General features: G+C 37.1%; 1 protein-coding gene across 1 annotated transcript in view; it reads left to right on the forward strand.

The window, feature by feature from the left end:
- LOC127441620 (GPI-anchor transamidase-like) overlaps window positions 1–19,082 on the forward strand; it is a 47,625-nt gene that overhangs the window by 10,759 nt on the left and 17,784 nt on the right. The window contains exons 7-10 of the mRNA XM_051699220.1: window positions 4,441–4,558; window positions 4,771–4,881; window positions 9,857–10,029; window positions 17,093–17,168. Coding sequence (XP_051555180.1) covers window positions 4,441–4,558; window positions 4,771–4,881; window positions 9,857–10,029; window positions 17,093–17,168 — 478 coding nt within the window. The remainder of the gene's footprint in view (window positions 1–4,440; window positions 4,559–4,770; window positions 4,882–9,856; window positions 10,030–17,092; window positions 17,169–19,082) is intronic.

Genomic DNA, 19,082 nt, shown 5'->3' on the forward strand with positions numbered 1-19,082 from the left:
TGTGTGTATGTGTGTGTGTGTGTGTGTGTGTGTGTGTATGTGTGTATATATATATATATCAGAGAGAGAGAGAGAGAAAATAGGGCTGGGAAATTTAACGTGTTAATATCTGCGATTAATACTTTTTGTTTATTGTGTTAAATGCAATTAATGCTGTTTCCGGGGGTTTTGTTTTTTTTACTTCCTGAAACTTCACTAAAGTTTTTGCCATATATAAATTACACGCTTGACTCGACTGCACATCCTAGCACAGAAACGGATTGTGTGCTGCAGTGCACGCTTATTCATGATGCGCAACGCATGTCCCGGGCATAATAAACACAAGAGAGGATTTACTGTATGGGGAATGGAGACTTCACCCGCAAGCGGTGAACCAGGTGCGGGCAAGATGCCATATCTCTTCGCAATGCCTGAAAATGCTCACTCACTTTCATCCGAACCAGTGTCAAAAGCGAAACCGCATGAGGGAGACCAAACGTGTGTGCGAGAAGGACCTGGACATTCAGCAAGCATCAGCCAGGTATACTTGTAGAGAATAAAGGGCAGCTATAAAATAATAGTTTTGAAATTTTAAACTTAAACAGCAAATTAAACTTCAGCATTGAATAAGTTTTATATCTGTTTGTATAGTGTCTAATAATGCATTGTCAATGCACACTTGAATTCATCTTGCCAATAAAGCTTAATATGAATTAAATCTGACCATTTGGTCCTATTAGTAAAAAAAAGTCCACTGGAAAACAGCAGAAGATTTTGCCCAACTTTTAATTACAGCATGTCCTCTTATTTTATGGCATGTGTACAAATACTTGTATCAAAGATTTATACCTGTAAAAAATGTTCTAATTAACTCTATCTGCAAAAAATGTACATTACCGGTCAAAACTTTTGAAACACTTGACTGAAATGTTTCTCATGATCTTAAAAATCTTTTGAGTTTTTTTTTTTTTTTTTTTTTTTTGAGATCGTATGCTTAAATGTTTGAAATTAGTTTTGTAGACAAAAATATAATTGTGCCACCATATTAATTTATTTAATTATAAAACAAGTTTTTGAAATTGATGACTTGGACCAAATAATAAAGAAAAGCAGCCAAAAAGTGCCCAACATATACAGTGGTGTGAAAAAGTGTTTGCCCTCTTCCTGATTTCTTATTTTTTTGCATGTTTGTCACACTTAAATGTTTCAGATCATCAAACAAGTTTAAATATTAGTCAAAGATAACACAAGTAAACACAAAATGCAGTTTTTAAATGAAGGTTGTTATTATTAATGGAAAACAAAATCCAAACCTACTTGGCCCTGTGTGAAAAAGTGATTGCCCCCTAAACCTAATAACTGGTTGGGCCAGCCTTAGCAGCAACAACTGCAATCAAGCGTTTTGCGATAACTTGCAATGAGTCTTTTACAGCGCTGTGGAGGAATTTTGGCCCACTCATCTTTGCAGAATTGTTGTAATTCAGCCACATTGGAGGGTTTTCAAGCATGAAATGCCTTTTTAAGGTCATGCCACAGCATCTCAATAGGATTCAGGTCAGGACTTTGACTAGGCCACTCCAAAGTCTTCATTTTGTTTTTCTTCAGCCATTCAGAGGTGGACTTGCTGGTGTGTTTTGGATCATTGTCCTGCTGCAGAACCCAAGTTCTCCCAGCTTGAGGTCACGAACAGCTGGCCGGACATTCTCCTTCAGGATTTTTTGGTAGACAGCAGAATTCATGGTTCCATTTATCACAGCAAGTCTTCCAGGTCCTGAAGCAGCAAAACAGCCCCAGACCATCATACTACCACCACCATATTTTACTGTTGGTATGATGTTCTTTTTCTGAAATGCGGTGTTACTTTTACGCCAGATGTAATGGGACACACACCTTCCAAAAAGTTCAACTTTTGTCTCGTCAGTCCACAGAGTATTTTCCCAAAAGTCTTGGGGATCATCAAGATGTTTTCTGGCAAAAATGAGATGAGCCTTAATGTTCTTTTTGCTCAGCAGTGGTTTTCGTCTTGGAACTCTGCCATGCAGGCCATTTTTGCCCAGTCTCTTTCTTATGGTGGAGTCATGAACACTGACCTTAACTGAGGCAAGTGAGGCCTGCAGTTCTTTGGATGTTGTTGTGGGGTCTTTTGTGACCTCTTGGATGAGTCGTCGCTGCGCTCTTGGGGTAATTTTGGTCGGCCGGCCACTCCTGGGAAGGTTCACCACTGTTCTATGTTTTCGCCATTTGTGGATAATGGCTCTCACTGTGGTTCTCTGGAGTCCCAAAGCTTTAGAAATGGCTTTATAACCTTTTCCAGACTGATAGATCTCAATTACTTTCTTTCTCATTTGTTCCTGAATTTCTTTGGATCTCGGCATGATGTCTAGCTTTTGAAGATCTTTTGGTCTACTTCACTTTGTCAGGCAGGTCCTATTTAAGTGATTTCTTGATTGAGAACAGGTGTGGCAGTAATCAGGCCTGGGTGTGGCTAGAGAAGTTGAACTCAGGTGTGATAAACCACAGTTAAGTTATGTTTTAACAGGTGGGGCAAACACTTTTTCACACAGGGCCATGTAGGTTTGGATTTTGTTTTCTCTTAATAATAACAACCTTCATTTAAAAACTGCATTTTGTGTTTACTTGTGTTATCTTTGACTAATATTTAAACTTGTTTGATGATCTGAAACATTTAAGTGTGACAAACATGCAAAAAAATAAGAAATCAGGAAGGGGGCAAACACTTTTTCACACCACTGTAGATGGGAACTCTTTCAATACTGTTTAAAAAGCATCCCAGGGTGATACCTCAAGAAGTTGGTTGAGAAAATGTCAAGAGTACATGTCTGCAAATTCTAGACAAAGGGTGACTACTTTGAAGATTTTAAAATATAACACAGTTTTGATTTATTTGGGATTTTGTTTAGTCACAACATAATTCCCATAGTTCCATTTATGTTATTACATAGTTTTGATGACTTTACTATTATTCTAAATGTGAATATATATATATATATATATATATATATATATATATATAAAATAAAGAATTAGTAAGTGTTTCAAAACTTTTGACCGGTAGTGTACATATTTAAATAATTTATGAATAACCAATTTCTTTCAAGTTCTTTGAGACAAAGTATAAAGTAAATATATTTATGATTTTATATTTTTAATGTTTGTTGTAATGTATCATCACATGTACCGCAATTAATCACAGAAAACTGTGCAATTAATTTGTTTTAAAAAATTATTTTAAAAGTTATTCATGCCGCAGTGCAAGCTAGGTGACTTCATATTACTTAAAGTAAGTTGTATGAATTTGTTAACACTAAATACAGGCTTTCCCTAAAATCACATTTTAAATCAAGTCAGTGCAACTGGGTTACAGTTTTTAGTGAGTTTAATGTTCACCATAAGTTACTTAATATAATTATGTAATTTTCACAAGGCTACAGGGTCCCAAACTGATGGCAAAATCGTAAGGTATTGTACGACGTGGCATGTACGAAAAGTTACGCTTTTTCTTCCCAAAGCAATCAACCAATCAGCAACAGAATGTCATATCGATACAATACAGGCATACAATTTTAGCTAGCCTCCTATCCAACACTTTATTTTGATAAAACATCTTCTAATTTTATTAACTAAAATGTAATTAAAGGCTCAGATATTTCAGATAAACCCGACAAATATTTTTCAATTTGGAATTAGGTTTATTTACTTAATTTTCCTAAAGCAACATGTGTCCCCCCCCTTTTTTTTTTTTTTTTTAAAGTCAACTAATCACATTTTACAGTGTAATGTTACAATTTCAAAACATGTAGTAATTGCAGTCCAAGCACAACATGCAGCATCTAGTCTCTTGGTCTCTATGTACAGTATTATTGTGCCACTGAAGCACTTTAGCAGCCTAATGTATAAACTGTGTGTTATAATAATGCTCTAATAGTGTGTTTAGGTTCCAGCGCTGTGTAAATATTGTGGGAGGCTGGTGTGAGGTACAATGAGCTCTTCCTTTCTTCCTGCAGAGTGCAACAGAACAGGATGTTTTGTGCTGTCAATGTGGTAATTGCAGGATTCATTCAATAAATTAGTGAAGCCCTCTTTGTGCTCCATTGCACCCCCATTACATCTTGGGTTCATGCGATCCAAGTGCTTGCTCTCTCTCTGGTCTGAGATGGCCAGAATTGGTTTCTAATTTTTATTCTATATTTTTTGTGAATGGAGCAATAATGGGGACTGGGTTCTTGGTTACTGTGGTAACCGCTCGCAGAGGAGTGCTGTGTTGGTTCGTATAGCAAGCTGGGCTTTGATGGCCTTGATGCAAGTCAGAGCTGCCTCATATAACTCCAGAACCAGCTTTAATTACATAGATATTATACTAAATCGTTTGACAAGGAAAAGCCAATTTGATTTTAGATTGACAAAAACAACTTCTGCTAAAACCGGGCTCCTTTTCTGCAGGTACAATGAGTTGCTGTTTATTATAGACACCTGCCAGGGGGCCTCTATGTATGAGAGGTTTTACTCGCCCAACCTCATGGCCCTGGCCAGCAGCCAAGTGGGGGAGGACTCCCTCTCAGTGAGTCAAACCTTACTGACTGTACTTGATCTTCTACACATCTGTCACTTTATCTTACATTTTATCCCACACATCTGTTGAACTATCATTACAATTGTTTAGAACATTTTATGATATGAAGCAGTCTAAAGGCAGTCAATTTACTGGAAATAGTTTATGTAATTTTATGTAAACCTGGATATTGGTTCACCTGTATTGTTTTTTCCTTACAGCATCAGCCAGACTTGGCTATAGGGGTCCACCTGATGGACAAGTACACCTTCTACTTACTGGAATTCCTGGAGGAAGTCCATCCGGCTAGCCAAGCCAACATGAATGATCTGGTAAGTGTGTGCGTGTGTGCGTGTGCGTGTGTGCGTGCGTGTGTGCGCGCGTGTGCGCGTGCGTGTGTGCGCGTGTGTGCGTGCGTGTGCGTGCGTGTGTGCGCGCGTGTGTGCGCGTGTGCGCGTGCGTGTGCGTGTGTGTGTGTGTGTGCTTTTCATAAGACATACTGTAGATACCTGCCTTTTAAAGGGATAGTTCACCCAACAATGAGAATTCTATCATTATTTACTCACCCTCATGCCATCCCAGATGTGTATGACTTTATTTCTTCTGCTGAACACACATTTTGATGCTCCAAAATCACATAAAGGCAGCATAACAGTAATCCATAAAACTCCAGTGTTTTAATCCATATCTTGAGAAATGATATGATAGGTGTGGGTGAGAAACAGATCAATATTTAAGTTTTGCTTTTTTGCTAGCTTTTCTTCTCCCTGCCCAGTAGGGGGTGATATGCATGAAGAATGTGAATCACCAAAAACACAAGAAGAAGAATGTGAAAGTGAAAGTTAAAGTGGAGATTGACTGAGCAGGGAGGAGAATTTATAGTAAAAAAGGATTTAAACATTGATCTGTTTCTCACCCACAACTTTCATATCACTTCTGAAGACATTGATTAAACTACTGGAGTCTTAAGGATTACTTTTATGGTGACTTATGTGATTTTTGGAGCTTTAAAATGTTGGCACCCATTCACTTGCATTGTATGGACCAAAAGAGCTGAAATATTCTTCTAAAATTCTTCATTTGTGTTCAGCAGATAAAAGAAAGTCATACACATCTGGGATGGCATAAGGGTGAGTAAATGATGAGAATATTATATGCTGAGATCAGACTTTTTCTTTTAGTCTATTCCTAAGCTTTGTATTCTAAATCCAATATCGTAAATGGAAAGCAGTTGCAAGATCATTTAGGTGCATTTCTCTTGTCCACAGTGATGGTACAATTTGAACAGAAAAAGCTGCAGTCACAAAGATGTCCTGTCACCTGTTATGAAAAGAAAGGCAGTTCTCTTAACATGCCACTTTAAACAGAGTGGCTAATACTGTTGTAGGTCAAATAGCTTTGAAACAGTCAGGAGGTAGACCTTTTCTCTGAAGGCCTGGCTAAGCTTGAGTTTCTCTCACATTCATCTCACTGGCTGGAGTCCCACTAACTCCCACAATCCATTTTGATCTCTCCTGCCCTTCACATCCTTGTCTCTTGGCACAGTGCTTCCCAGATCAAACAGGTCCAACAGATGCTGCTTTTTGTTCCTTGCACTCTCTCCATTCTGTTGGATTAGCAGTGATATTATGGATTTGCCATGGGAGAGACAGAAAGCAGTTTCAATCTTGAAAGAATGGGCCACTTGATCTCTCTCCTGAATGATCTCTTTCTTACTCTCATCAGAAAGATTGCTCAATGTCTGGATGGCTGTCAGTGCGCACTGTGAGTTTTGCTACAGTATAATATAATACAGTTCTCTGTAGTCGAAGGTTCGTTTTGCCTCATTCTGAAATTGCTTAGTGTGCGTCAAGTATGCACTCAAGAAATTTTCTCCTCTTGCCTTCAATTTGCCTCTGGCTGAGCACTTGATGTTTAGAAACATAACTCGATGTCAAGGGGAGGGAATAACGAATTGGCCTTTTTTATTGTTTGTAAGTCAGAAGTATCATTTCAAATGGTACTGAGTTGATGTTTAATTTAGGCAGAAGTGAATCATGAAATGCTCACAGCTGAACTGCTTAACAATGTTTTAGTTTACTGCTGGGTGTTCCTTTTCTAAGGATGATTGATGGTATTGTTTGAAATAAGAAGAATAAAGACACCCAAACATAAAAGGTAAACATGCTATTTAATCCGCACGTTTGGCCCCTTTAGCAGCGATTATTAATTATTGTGTTCGGTCTCAAAGTGTCACCTTCTCAGTCATTAGGTATTTTCAAAGGACCTCTTTATCATGTTTTGGTAAATAGCATTTCAATTCTATTTAAATGCACTCTAGGAACACTTTCAATAGTCATATATTGGCATTTGTACGGTGCTGCTAACTACAGTATGCAACTGTTGTTATGTAGCTCTAATGTCTCTCCGCAAACCTAAAATGGCTGCAGGTGGGCAGGTTGGGTCTAAAAATATATGATCCTGAGGTCATGCTTAAAAAGATTACATTAGAGCTTAGAGTGGATTAAAGAGAAACTATTCTAAATTTACATGTATGTTTTTAAAAAGCGTAACCCTGACGGGACAGCCAGTGAAACAAATGAACAGTGAAATTCTTTAGCATTTGGAATGGAAAAAATAGGCTATTAGAGTAAAATATTAAAGGTGACATAATGAGAATGAAAATTTTGCTTAATGTTTTGAGATAAGAGTTTATTGTACTATAAAAACATACAAACTTTCAGAACTAAAAACATTGTCTCCTGTCCAAAAAGGGCCTTTATTAATACTAAGTTGAAAAAAGGTTTTCTAAACTAGAGCGCAGAAACAATTCTTTGCTTCAACAGAAACAAACATAATTTCTCTGAAAACAAATTACGCTAAATGTATCCGAAAATATGATGTTGAAATGCAATTAATGTAAAAGGGTTAGTTCACCCAAAAAGGAAAATTCAGTCATTGTTTACTCACCCCTGTGTTGTTATAACCCCATTTTACTTTCTTTTGCTTTTCTTAACACAAAGGGAGAAATTGTGAAAAAATATCGTGCTCTGTGATGTCATACAGTGGCAGTTTATGGTGACCACCTCTTCAAGCTTCAAAAGCACGCAAATGTATAAATCAGAAGTCTAATAAATTATTCCATGAGACTCATGATTGTAATAAAAGCAGCCGATGAGCTTTGGTGAGAAACAAACCAAAATCTAATGTATTATTTAGTGAAACTGTTGACCGACCGTTGCTCTCCTGTGCACATCATGATGAGACTGCACAAGAGAAACAATTCACGCAGCCCCCTCGCGACATGGGCCGTTCAATAGAAAACGTGTTTTGTTGATCTAAAATCAGGTCAACCACAGCGACAGAAACAACAGACCGCTGCATACAAGGACGCGGCCTACCTAGCCACTGCCTTCCTAATGAGACACACCCATTACATTACAAACTTTGATTTGAAGCAAAAAAGTATTTGAAAATCGGGGAAAAAAATAGCAATTTAAGTCTTTAATGAGTCAATGAACTTTCTGTCTTTGTCTTTAATGTACTACAATCCCATGAAGCCTTGTGAAAAACATAATCAGATTACAAGTGATGTAAAAATATAAAACTATTGATTTACAGTTGTTGATTAGCCTATAAGTATAGAACCAATATATTTGAAGTATATTGCTAAATATTCACATAAATACAAATACATAAGCATTTTGAGAGTGTAGGGAGACCGACTCGATTGTGTCATTCGCAGTGTGTCATTAAAGTGGGCGGTTGTTGCAGAGCTCTTCTGGTGTGCTTTGTTGGCCTCGATTCTCTGATTGGTGGATCGTTTCCCTTCAGGATCATGGGTAGTGTAGTTCTTCCCCATTTAATTTTGCTATTAAACAAGATTTAAAAAAAATTACGTTTAAATAACACGGACTGATGGCTTTATCATAAGCATATACCATCGATGAACAACCTTCGAGCTCATGGTAGAACTCCCTTACAAAAAATCTAAACTAGCCGCAAATTTCCAGCTCTTTATTTTCACATGCAAATGAGCTTGTGATTCGCCGCAAACGTTTACCAGAAATTTGCAGCTCTTCACCGGTAGTGGCGAACCTCCGGCAAACCTTTGGCAACAATGGACAATTTGCTGCAAGTTTGCCGCAAAGCTCATTTGCATGTGAAAATTATCTGTGGTGAATTTGCGGGAAATTTGCAGTGAACTCTCAATTTTTGTAAGGTCTTTAAAAGGTTTATAAGTTATCATTAATAATCAATTCCACAATGGATAATATGAATGGGATTTTTACTTCCAGTACCATACTATTGTGCTATATTGGATTTCTGACATTAGAAAACTAAAAACAATAACATATGATTTTCCACATTTACACGTCAATGAAATGAAGCCTAAATGGTGTTCAGAAACTCGGCCAGTTCAGTTACAGTGAAGTAAAAAGGAGGAAGCAGGATGGATACTATTATTCCTAACACCAAAAAAGCTAACCTTTCTCAGCAAATTGTAAAAGGTGGGAAGTTTGTCAAACCTTTTGCTGTTCCTGGATGTGTGTAGCACCTGCTGCTCTGCATATCCTTTAGCCCTAGCATTAGAAATGAGCAGCTGAAGTTCATTTTTAACAAGGTCCCTTGTCATTTCACTCCTACTTTAACAGTTTGTGTGACAGATTTCAGCACACATTGTTTTGTGAACATGTCACAATGATAAGCAGGCTTTGCAAAGAGGCTGTTATTGAAGAAAGGGTCAGCGCAAACGATACAGAATGCGACAGCAAACCCGGAGCAAAGAACTATTACTCATTTCACATGCAAAAAACACATTTAGATCAAGGAAATTCTAAGGGTCAGAGAGCGGGTTGAATTAGGTCATGAATTATGATTGACTAACATTATAAGTGGATTTCAGGGAAAAAGATAAAAATGCTCAGAAATAGCCTAAAATTATGGAAATGTAACAAACACTGATATAAAACACTGCTCTGGATAATCAGCCGGTTTTAGCTGAAGCTATTGTTGTCCGTGTTTCAAGCCTATTTCCATTCATTTTCAGAGTTTATCCTTGTGGTCTCTAATACACAAGACCACATATTTATACCTCTTCCATGCATGCCCAAGCTGGATGTGCATAGACAGATGTTATTTGAATGCTAATGATTTTGTTCTACTCTTTGTTTTAATTTATGGAGGCTTGCCGTTCTATTACACCACACAAACATGGGAATTAATGCACTCTCATTTCTTGGCAACCAGCAATTAACTGTTGTCTCTTGGTTGTTTTGCTCTCACTCATTTGAATTACAATGATTGGAATGTGTGTTTGTGTTTCAGTTTAAAGTATGCCCACAGAGTCAGTGTGTGTCCACACCGGGCCACCGTACTGACCTGTTCCAGAGAGATCCGGGGAGCGTCCTCATCACGGACTTCTTTGGGAGTGTCCGGAAAGTGGAAATCACCAAGGAAACCATCAATCTGACATCACTTATTGATCAGCCAATAGAGCGGTAAGTTGAACATGTTGATTTCCCTAAATTATTCTAAACATTACTGTTTCCTGGAATATGAAACATGCAGTGGAATGAGCCCATTAAATTTAGCCTTTTTTGGATCAAACCCCAATAGATAATGCAGTTTGCTTTTATTGCTGTTGTAATCATTGAACGGCTTATGTAATAATACATTAAGTCACTAAGTCATTCAGTGACTCGTTAAAAAAATATATAAATCTATTTGTGGCTTTAAAAAATGTTTGCAGTTTGGAGGCAGGGGTTGTGGTAGCCTATAGCCCACTTGTCATAAAATATTGGGCTCTTAAAGTCAACATGAAATCGCTTTTGCAACCCATTTAATGTGAGTTTGTGATAATGTGAGCCTTAGTAACGTTATCCGAAAAGGAAAGTCATCTAAGAGGTGGCGCAAATACTGTATTACAATTTAATGACATTTATTTAGATTTACATTTATTCATTTTGCTGATGCTTTTATCTAAAGCAGGTCTCTGCAGTGCATTTATTACAATAATTTGGTCATACTGGTGTGAGTGAGACCCCCAAACACCACCCCACACCCTTGGTTGGACAGCAAAACAGGGGTATTCTTTAATAGTGTTTTACTATTTATTTAATTATTTTCTTGGGTCCTGCATAATTAAAGTATTTTTAATGACTGTTTAGTGGTTCAGGAAGGCAGCCCTAATTAACCCATGTTTGAATGTTCCAGACCAAACGCTCTCACGTAATTAAGCATTAGAGGCATTGTGGCTGATCACTGTTAAAAACCTTATTAGTGAAATCAACTCCCCTAATGACCTGTTAGTGATGTTGTATCCCTCAGTCACTATGGTAACTGTCAAAGGTAAATCATTCATTTCAGTAATTTTGGCCTTGCTCAATATACATTTTCTAACACATTGCTAAATGACATATACATTTCCTATGCCTTTATGTTTATGTTCACCATCATCCATAACACCTTATTTTAAAAGTATACATAATAAAGTTCACATTTTGACATCTTGAACTGTCTTTTTGATTGTTAATGTGTGTTAAAAGTGATTGCAGGCAGCTGTACTCTCATTGTGCTATGGATTGGGAGGGCCACAAGATGGCACTAGCATGTCTTGATTGAGTATGAAAAGAAATATGTTTACACGGGTCTCGACTGCCAGATTTTTTGGAATACAGTCAGTGTAAGGATGAGGCTACATAATCCATTCACACACACACTTAACACATGTTAGATTGAACATCTTATTGAAGTAAATAAAATAAAATAGAATAAAAATGCATTTTCTTTCCATTAAATCAACTGTAAGTAGACTAAAAATGTTTTTTTTTGCTGGCCTAATCAATGTGCTGCATGTGGTAAAAACAAAATAATTATTATTAATTTATTATTATTATTATTCATATTGTATAAAATAATAACAATAATAATAACAACAATAGTTATTAATAATTAAAATAAATGGGTTTTATATGTTTTCAGGGGTCAGATCAGTTAGATTTTTTTTTTTTTTTTTTTTAGAAAAAGTAGAGGGGATCGAAATATAGCAAGGAGCCTGTCTAATGCAACATAAAACATTCAAGTGAATAAATTATTATGAACTAATTATATATATATATATATATATATATATATATATATATATATATACATATATATATATACACACACACACCTTGAACATTGTAATTCTTTTCAGTAGGACTTTAAGGTAACAGTTGCAGATTTTACTGTATTAGAAAAATAAAATAATTATTTTACTGTGTAATAAAAGCAACAAAACACTCGCAATCATGCTATTGTACTGAATATAAACACGGATGTGATTCAGCCGTAGTACAACAGCACTCTTGCTTGTGTGATATTGCTTGATTATTACATTATTTACCATTGACAGGTTTGCAAATTAGTTTTTGATAATAAAGCTGAATGGTACTTACATAAACAGCATTATACGTTATTCTAATCATCAAAGATAATTTACAACTAATTAGTATTTAAAATGATTTAGCTGGACCATTCAGGTCAGGCCTGCAGGAGTCTGCTGCTAGTCTAAAACCATCTCTTATCTGCTCTCCATTATTATTATTATTATTATTGCTGGTTAACTCAAACATAATGTGATTGCCTCCTGAAACCTGAATCCGAGAGCTATTAAATGCACTGAACAAGTTGTCAGCCAGTGCCAGAGGTGACTGTTGCTTTGGGAAATGGAAGTATCCTCTTTTTTGCCACCATCACAGGCTTTCAAGACACATCTCCGAAGGACTTGCTATATGTTGGCACATCTGTGGGTGAAACGGCAGCATATGCACCTGAGGGGAGGTCTCTGTCCCCTGTCTCTGGCTGTCTTACCTCTGTCATGCATGGCTAGAGTTCCCTCCCCTCTCTTCCACCATCAGACTGCCTTGACAAGGACACGTGTCTGCTCTTTACAGCACTGGCCCTCGTCTAATGCCTGGTCACCTTCCGCTCTGTCTGTGCCTGTGAGAGTATGGTCTAGTTGTGCCACATTTAGAGCAGTTTTTGTCTGTCATGTGGGAGCAATGCGCTTGCATGGCATCACTTTACTCTCTGTAAAGTATCGAGTATAGGCCTACTGATATTTATATATTCAAATGAAAATATGTATAGACAGAGTATAGTAATATAATGCTTCATGGGATTGTAATTCAATCCCTGATAAAAGACGGTAAGTACACAGTCTTGTACCTTTTGTCTTTTTTTTTTTTTTAAATCAAAGTTTGCAGTGGAGCAATTCACCTCGGAGCTGGTTGGTTTAGAACGCTTTTATGAAGGACGTTTAGGTAAACAATGCTTGATGAATGTCGCATGACCTAAACGTTGCATTAATACATTTATACACAGACTGCAAGCAACAGCATTGTGCGAGATTCATTCCTTTGGTTATTCTCGTATTCAATATTTCCTACGCACCTGCTCACAGGATTTATCAGGTGTTGCGGTGGCATTTCGTTTTTTGACCCATGAAGGACTTTTATGAAATCCCTATGGAAAAATTAATGGGAAAAATACTTCGGGAACCAAGATGGCTGAAAAAGTGGGCAGGCACTGTTGCGCTCTATTCGGCTGGTCATGTGATCTCAACATGGCAGTCACTGCGAGGCTGCTCAGCCCTGTTGAAAAATAAAACTGCTTTTATTAGGCTACAGATACAACTTAAGTCTTCATCTCATGTGAGTGTGTATGATTTCAAGAATATTTTTCATAAATACTATTGATTTCTTTTAACTATTCATTAGCGATAAAAGAGTGCGCCTTTAAGATGAGAAATGTGAAAGTATTTTAACATTGAAAAAAATTAAACCCCTTTAACTACTAGCATATATATCACTATGCTAAATATCGGCTTCCCCCATGTGTTTAAAAGAAACGCAACTCTAATTTTCCCCCTCCATGAGATGTCTCTGTTGTGTGACAGTAGAGGCGTGTCAATGCTAAATCATTCCGTCATCCTCCTGGTTCCTCCTCCGCAGTCCTGCCGCTGTATCAGAGGGCTTCCATTAGGTAAATTAAGTTTTACAGAGGTGGATGGTTTAATAGGCTCCGCTCTCTTCTTTATAATATGTGCCCACTCTTTACGAGATTGTATTTTGTACAGTATCTGGTTTGCCCAGGGTGATGATGTTGACTGCCTAGCGCAGGTCTCAGGTCTCAAAGTAATTAAATGTCAGGTGATGTTACAGAATGAAAAATAAATCAGTAGCTGTGGCATGGGCATAACGGAAATGAGAGTGCACTCTCAGTACACACTCTCCCTCTCTCAAGACACCCTCAGCTTGTTTTTTCATATAAATTTACTAAATCACTTTGATTAAAAGTTCATCGTGTGAAATAGTTGCAAAATTACCATGACAAATGTTGAATAATTTTGAGCCTGTTTAAATTATTAATTTTCTAAATATTTCAAGGCTCATTAGTAGTTCTTGATAAGGCAAATATCACTATTTCTATTGCTCATACTTCGAGTAAGGGATTTAAGCAAACCCCTAACCCTAAAGGAGCATTCACTCTAACAGAGTTTTGCAGTGACAAAGCAATCAAAAGTCATTTATTTTCAATGAGAGTTGGGGATTTCCAGTGACATTAGCAACCGTGACTGTGATGTGATAAAGTTGATCTGAGTTCAGCTTTATGTAAATGAGCAGATACGCAATGCAGCGACTACCAGTGGGATTGCAGACAATGATCCACCTCCTGATGGATACTGCCGTGGGGTTGGAATACCTGCTAGAGACTGCAACATCCAACGATTTAGACCAAGTCCACACTTATACATTTTCATTTGAAAACACATTGATTTTGCTACGTTTACGCCTCTCATCCACACTAGAATGGTGTTTTTCCTCCATGGAAAATGGAGACTTTCGAAAACACTCTCTAGCACTACATACTTTGGAAAACGCTGAAATTTGGAAACGGAAGACAGAGTTTTCAGAGGCTGGGCAACCTCCAACGATTTAAGCCAGATCCAAGTTTTCTTTTCAAATACATTGATTTTTCTACATTTACGCCTCGCATCCACACTTGAACTATGTTTTCCTCCACCGAAAATGCAGACTTTCGAATACACTGTCCAGTACCCCATAATCTGGAAAACGATGATGGTAGGAAAACGGAAAAGTGTGAACGGGGCTAAAGTATTAAACACACCCTTGACATGAATGATACCTCAAATCCTGTGGGTTGTTAAGGAGAAGTGTGTTATTACTTTTCAAAGCGATTGGATGATTTTCACTTTCCGGGTGATAAAATGGTTGAAGAAATTCAATAGACCTACATTGGAGGAGGAAATCCAGCCATATCTAGAGACCAAAATATTATAAGCAGCTTTTCAAAGCATAGTGAGTAATGTTTCCAGTAGCCTATCAGTTTGTACAATGTTGAGCAATCTTTGGTACTACTACAAATTTGTTCCTTGATTTCTCAGTACGGTTTGCTGGTGGAATGCCCATTGTACGTGGTGACTCATGATTGGTCACTTGCTTAATCAGTCCATTCTAATCCTATCTTTGTAGCACCACAATGGAAAAAGAAACCGTAACCATGTCAACTAGCTAAAATCGGTACAGAACGGCACAGTTCCACGATGACAGCCATTTGGCCAGATGGTGGAAAAGCAACTCTATAGTCCAGGGGGTTGGCTCGTTTGACTTGCGCCAGTAAGCAACCACCCAGAACACCCTAGAAATGCTCTGCAACCACTTAGAATACCCTAGCAACAACGCATAAAACCCTAGCATTGTGACGGCGGGCAAGCACCACTCACATTTTTTTTTTTTTCTGAAAATGTAAAATCTAGTTTATGTTATTGCTTATCAGTTTGACAAGTATGTTGGATGTGAGAACCATTTGTTTCACTAGTATTCTAACATTTTGTGCTGTTACATTGTTAGTATGGAGATGTTCTAGCAAGCAGCCTCACACTAAATTGTCTATATTCAGGTTGCTTCTGCATTTTGCTGTAATTCAAGCTGAGCCATTTGAACTCAGACAAAATGTGGTTCAATGTGCCAGTACCGTACACATGGCTAAAGTGACAGGCCATTTTGTCAGCTAATAGAAAAAGCATCATCCCTGGTGGGCTATGAATTTGCTGCCCAGGCCGTTCATTGAAATACAAAAGTAATTTGTTGGCTGAAGTGCTGTGCCCACCTATAGATTACCAATTGCCTCAATTCTCCAACATATAGTGCACAGCATCATTTTTGTTAACCTCCATTTCTCATTCTTCATGCAAACACTTTTAAGTTTGTTTGCTGTTTGTTCAGTGAATAGCAAAGACACCTCTGAAATTACCTGTCAATCACCACCCACAAGTCACCCAAAGAAAATTTGAAAAGCTGTTTTCCCCCCCTGTGAATCTTATTTCTTCCTGCTAAGTGCACAAAAGTGTTGCTTCAGCCAACTCAAGATGCATATTTTCCTGAGAAATATATATTTAGATACGTATTATACAGAGAGAAATTGTGGGTAATTGAAAAATATCTAACCTATCCAAATCTATCTATCTCCATTGGGATTTCTCTGGATTTGTGCCAAGGCACAAAGTGTGCTTTCTCTGCCTTTTCCCTTTCGTCAATTCATTATCAAGACAGATGGGCTGAAGCCTTCTTGAGGGATTTCGTCTGGTCCTATCTCTCAGAGCTTTACTGGCCCACATGAGGGCCAAAATTTCAACCAACCACTCAAATGGACGGACTGCGGGCACTTGTGGAATTCTTGGCTGTACCGTGGCGAGCCCACTGCAGAGTCCAGAGCCCACTGCAGAGTCGTGTGGCTAGATCAGAGGGAGCTTAAATTGGAGAGTTTTTGGTCAAAACAAGTTATTTGTTTAGTCTGAAAATATTGTTTTTTGGTTTGACCACAGGCAAAGCTTGAAACATTGCGTTTAAAGGTGCATTGCAATTTAGTAAATTCCATTTCCTGTCATTCAGATTCAAAATTAAATTCATTATCCTGTGGGTCATGTCTAACTCAATAACAATTTTAACTCAAGAATTGAAATGGAGCTAATTCTTACATTCAGAATTTTGCCCAGCCCTGGCCTTCTATAGAAATTCAGAAGAGATCTCAACGAAGTCTCAAATGTGCTCAGATTTGCCAGTTAAAAAAAGAAAATCTGAAATCAGAGATCTTTAAATTAACTAAAATATTTCTCATCAAATAGAAATGTATTTATATGAGTTATGCAATCGTGACACATTTTATAGCTCTATGCTCTTTTTTGACTCATTTGTGTCTGTTTTAATTTCTCCTAAGACATTTTATGAGGAACATTTGAGACAAAGTTGATACTTAAATGAAACATAACTGAGGACGCTATTAAAGCTGAAGTGAGTCATTTCTGCGCCTCTAGCAACACTAAATGGAATTTGATATATATATATATACTATATATAATTTGTTTTTATTTTATTTTTTTATGTGAAACTCTCCATGTGTGCATTGATTGGTCAAATAAATAGTCCTGTCCCAAATTCACTGCATTGGTTGAGCCAAGTCTGCTGTAGAGACAGTTTCCTCTTTGTTTTGTTTCAGGTCTGTTAGTGGCGCTCTACAAATCAATTCATTGACATATGTGGACCAGCTACCAGTGGCTGAAATAATTAATCAGGTAAGTCTGGAGTTAACTCTTGTTTGAATGTGTAAATGAGGACATGTTTGCATGTTTTATTTATTTATTTATTTTTTTTAGTTTAACTGACTTAATTGAATACGTTTTTCTCACAAATAAAAAGTAATCTGAACTGATTGAATGTAGTTATAAAAACTTCAGTTTAGTTTACTGAATTTTAAGGCCTGCCGCTGTAAAGTTAGTGGTTAGTGAACCTGACTTTAATTGTCAAGTCAACCCTGCAAGGTTTGCATTTCAGGGCAGTCTCTTCTTGAGAGACACACTAGATAGTTTGATTTGGAGGCACATAGATGTCACCATTTGACACACAAACATCAGAAATGGTGATACTCAACAAACATAATTAAGTAAAAGATGAGCTCTTAAAATTACCACACAACTATTAATCAAGAGTAATGACAAAAACAACAACAGCAGCACAAATAAGATCTGCAAATAGCAAAAAAATAAGCCTACAACACTAACCTCTTTATTTATTCATGCTGCAATGCATGCTGTGAGCTGGCAAATCTTTGTTTGATCAGACTATTTTTTTTAAGCGAGTAGAGATGATAAATATACTTGTTGATTCAACTAAAGTACAAGTTCATAGATTCACAACCTTAATATGTTATGTTGACTCAACTGTTTAGTTGTATCAACTCAAAAAAGCACCTTGATACAACTAGAAAAAAATGTTTTGAGTCTGTTTAGCAATATGTTTTACTGAAACCCTTTACCAGGTGAAATATGTGTTTTAATTGAATCAAATGCAGTAATTGGTTTTAAAAACCAGGGTTGTTTCCATAGGGCACAAATAAGCATTATGTTGTACTACAAAAGTACAAATAATAGAAGGAATTATTCATTTAGCATCATAGAGACGAGACATTGGAAACAATTTGGGCCTCATGCCGCTGTTATCTTTGCCCAGCATTATCAACATGTATGATAATAAAGCACTAAGGTATTTAATTATGTTTCGTATTTACCTTGCTGCTGTACCTTAAATAGCTAGTAGCTGTTGAAAACCAATGTTGTGACCATGCTATGTGTGAAATTTACCAATTTGTGATGGCCTTGCCTGCTTCTATGCAAACTGTACAACATGGACTGCACAGTCCAGTCACTCCCAGACATTTAATCTAAGCACAATCGTAACATTTTGAGCAGCAGAATTCTCTGTTATTTTAGTGAAGTACCTGTAAGAACTGAGCTTTGGATGTTTGTGCTTCTTATCTGTGTCACTTCATGTTGATATCTGGCACAGTGAAGACGTTCTGAGAAGTCTTATGCATGAATATTTATGCAATTATATGCATGCCTTTTAAAAATTTTATATGGGACAGTTATTTCCTTGTAAAGCCTCATGTAATCAACAACATTTACATCTCTTGTTTACACACATTTAGAGTTTACAATCTGTATCTGGTTTCCGTGTTCCAATCACAATTTATTTTTTACCGGTTTACACCTGTTTTTAGCATTGTCCACTTGTGAACAGACCACCGAAACACATCTTAATACCAGGTGTAAACAGCCTTAGAATTTTTCAACCTTGAGACCTCTTTAAAAGAAACATGTTCACACTTCAGGTGGACCAAAAAGTGAATTGGGTGAATTTGCAGTTACACTTAAAACTTCTCCACCAATATGATGCTGTTGCAGGAGTCAGACCTGAAGCCCAATCCGGCCCTGTTTTATACCCCTTGTTATGGGATGGAAAATTTGGCTCTTTCCTGGTAAAACTAGATTGAACGAAAAGACAAAGCTAATGTTGTCTGCACTGAAGCATTTGAAGCACAGCCATTCCAGACACTGTGATCATAATGATTTTATTATTGAATTATTATTATTATAAATATTTTAATATTATTGTTTATTATTATTATTATTATTATAAAATTTGTTTTA

This window comes from Myxocyprinus asiaticus, chromosome 5 (genome assembly GCF_019703515.2).
Source record: "Myxocyprinus asiaticus isolate MX2 ecotype Aquarium Trade chromosome 5, UBuf_Myxa_2, whole genome shotgun sequence".
Lineage (NCBI taxonomy): Eukaryota > Metazoa > Chordata > Actinopteri > Cypriniformes > Catostomidae > Myxocyprinus > Myxocyprinus asiaticus.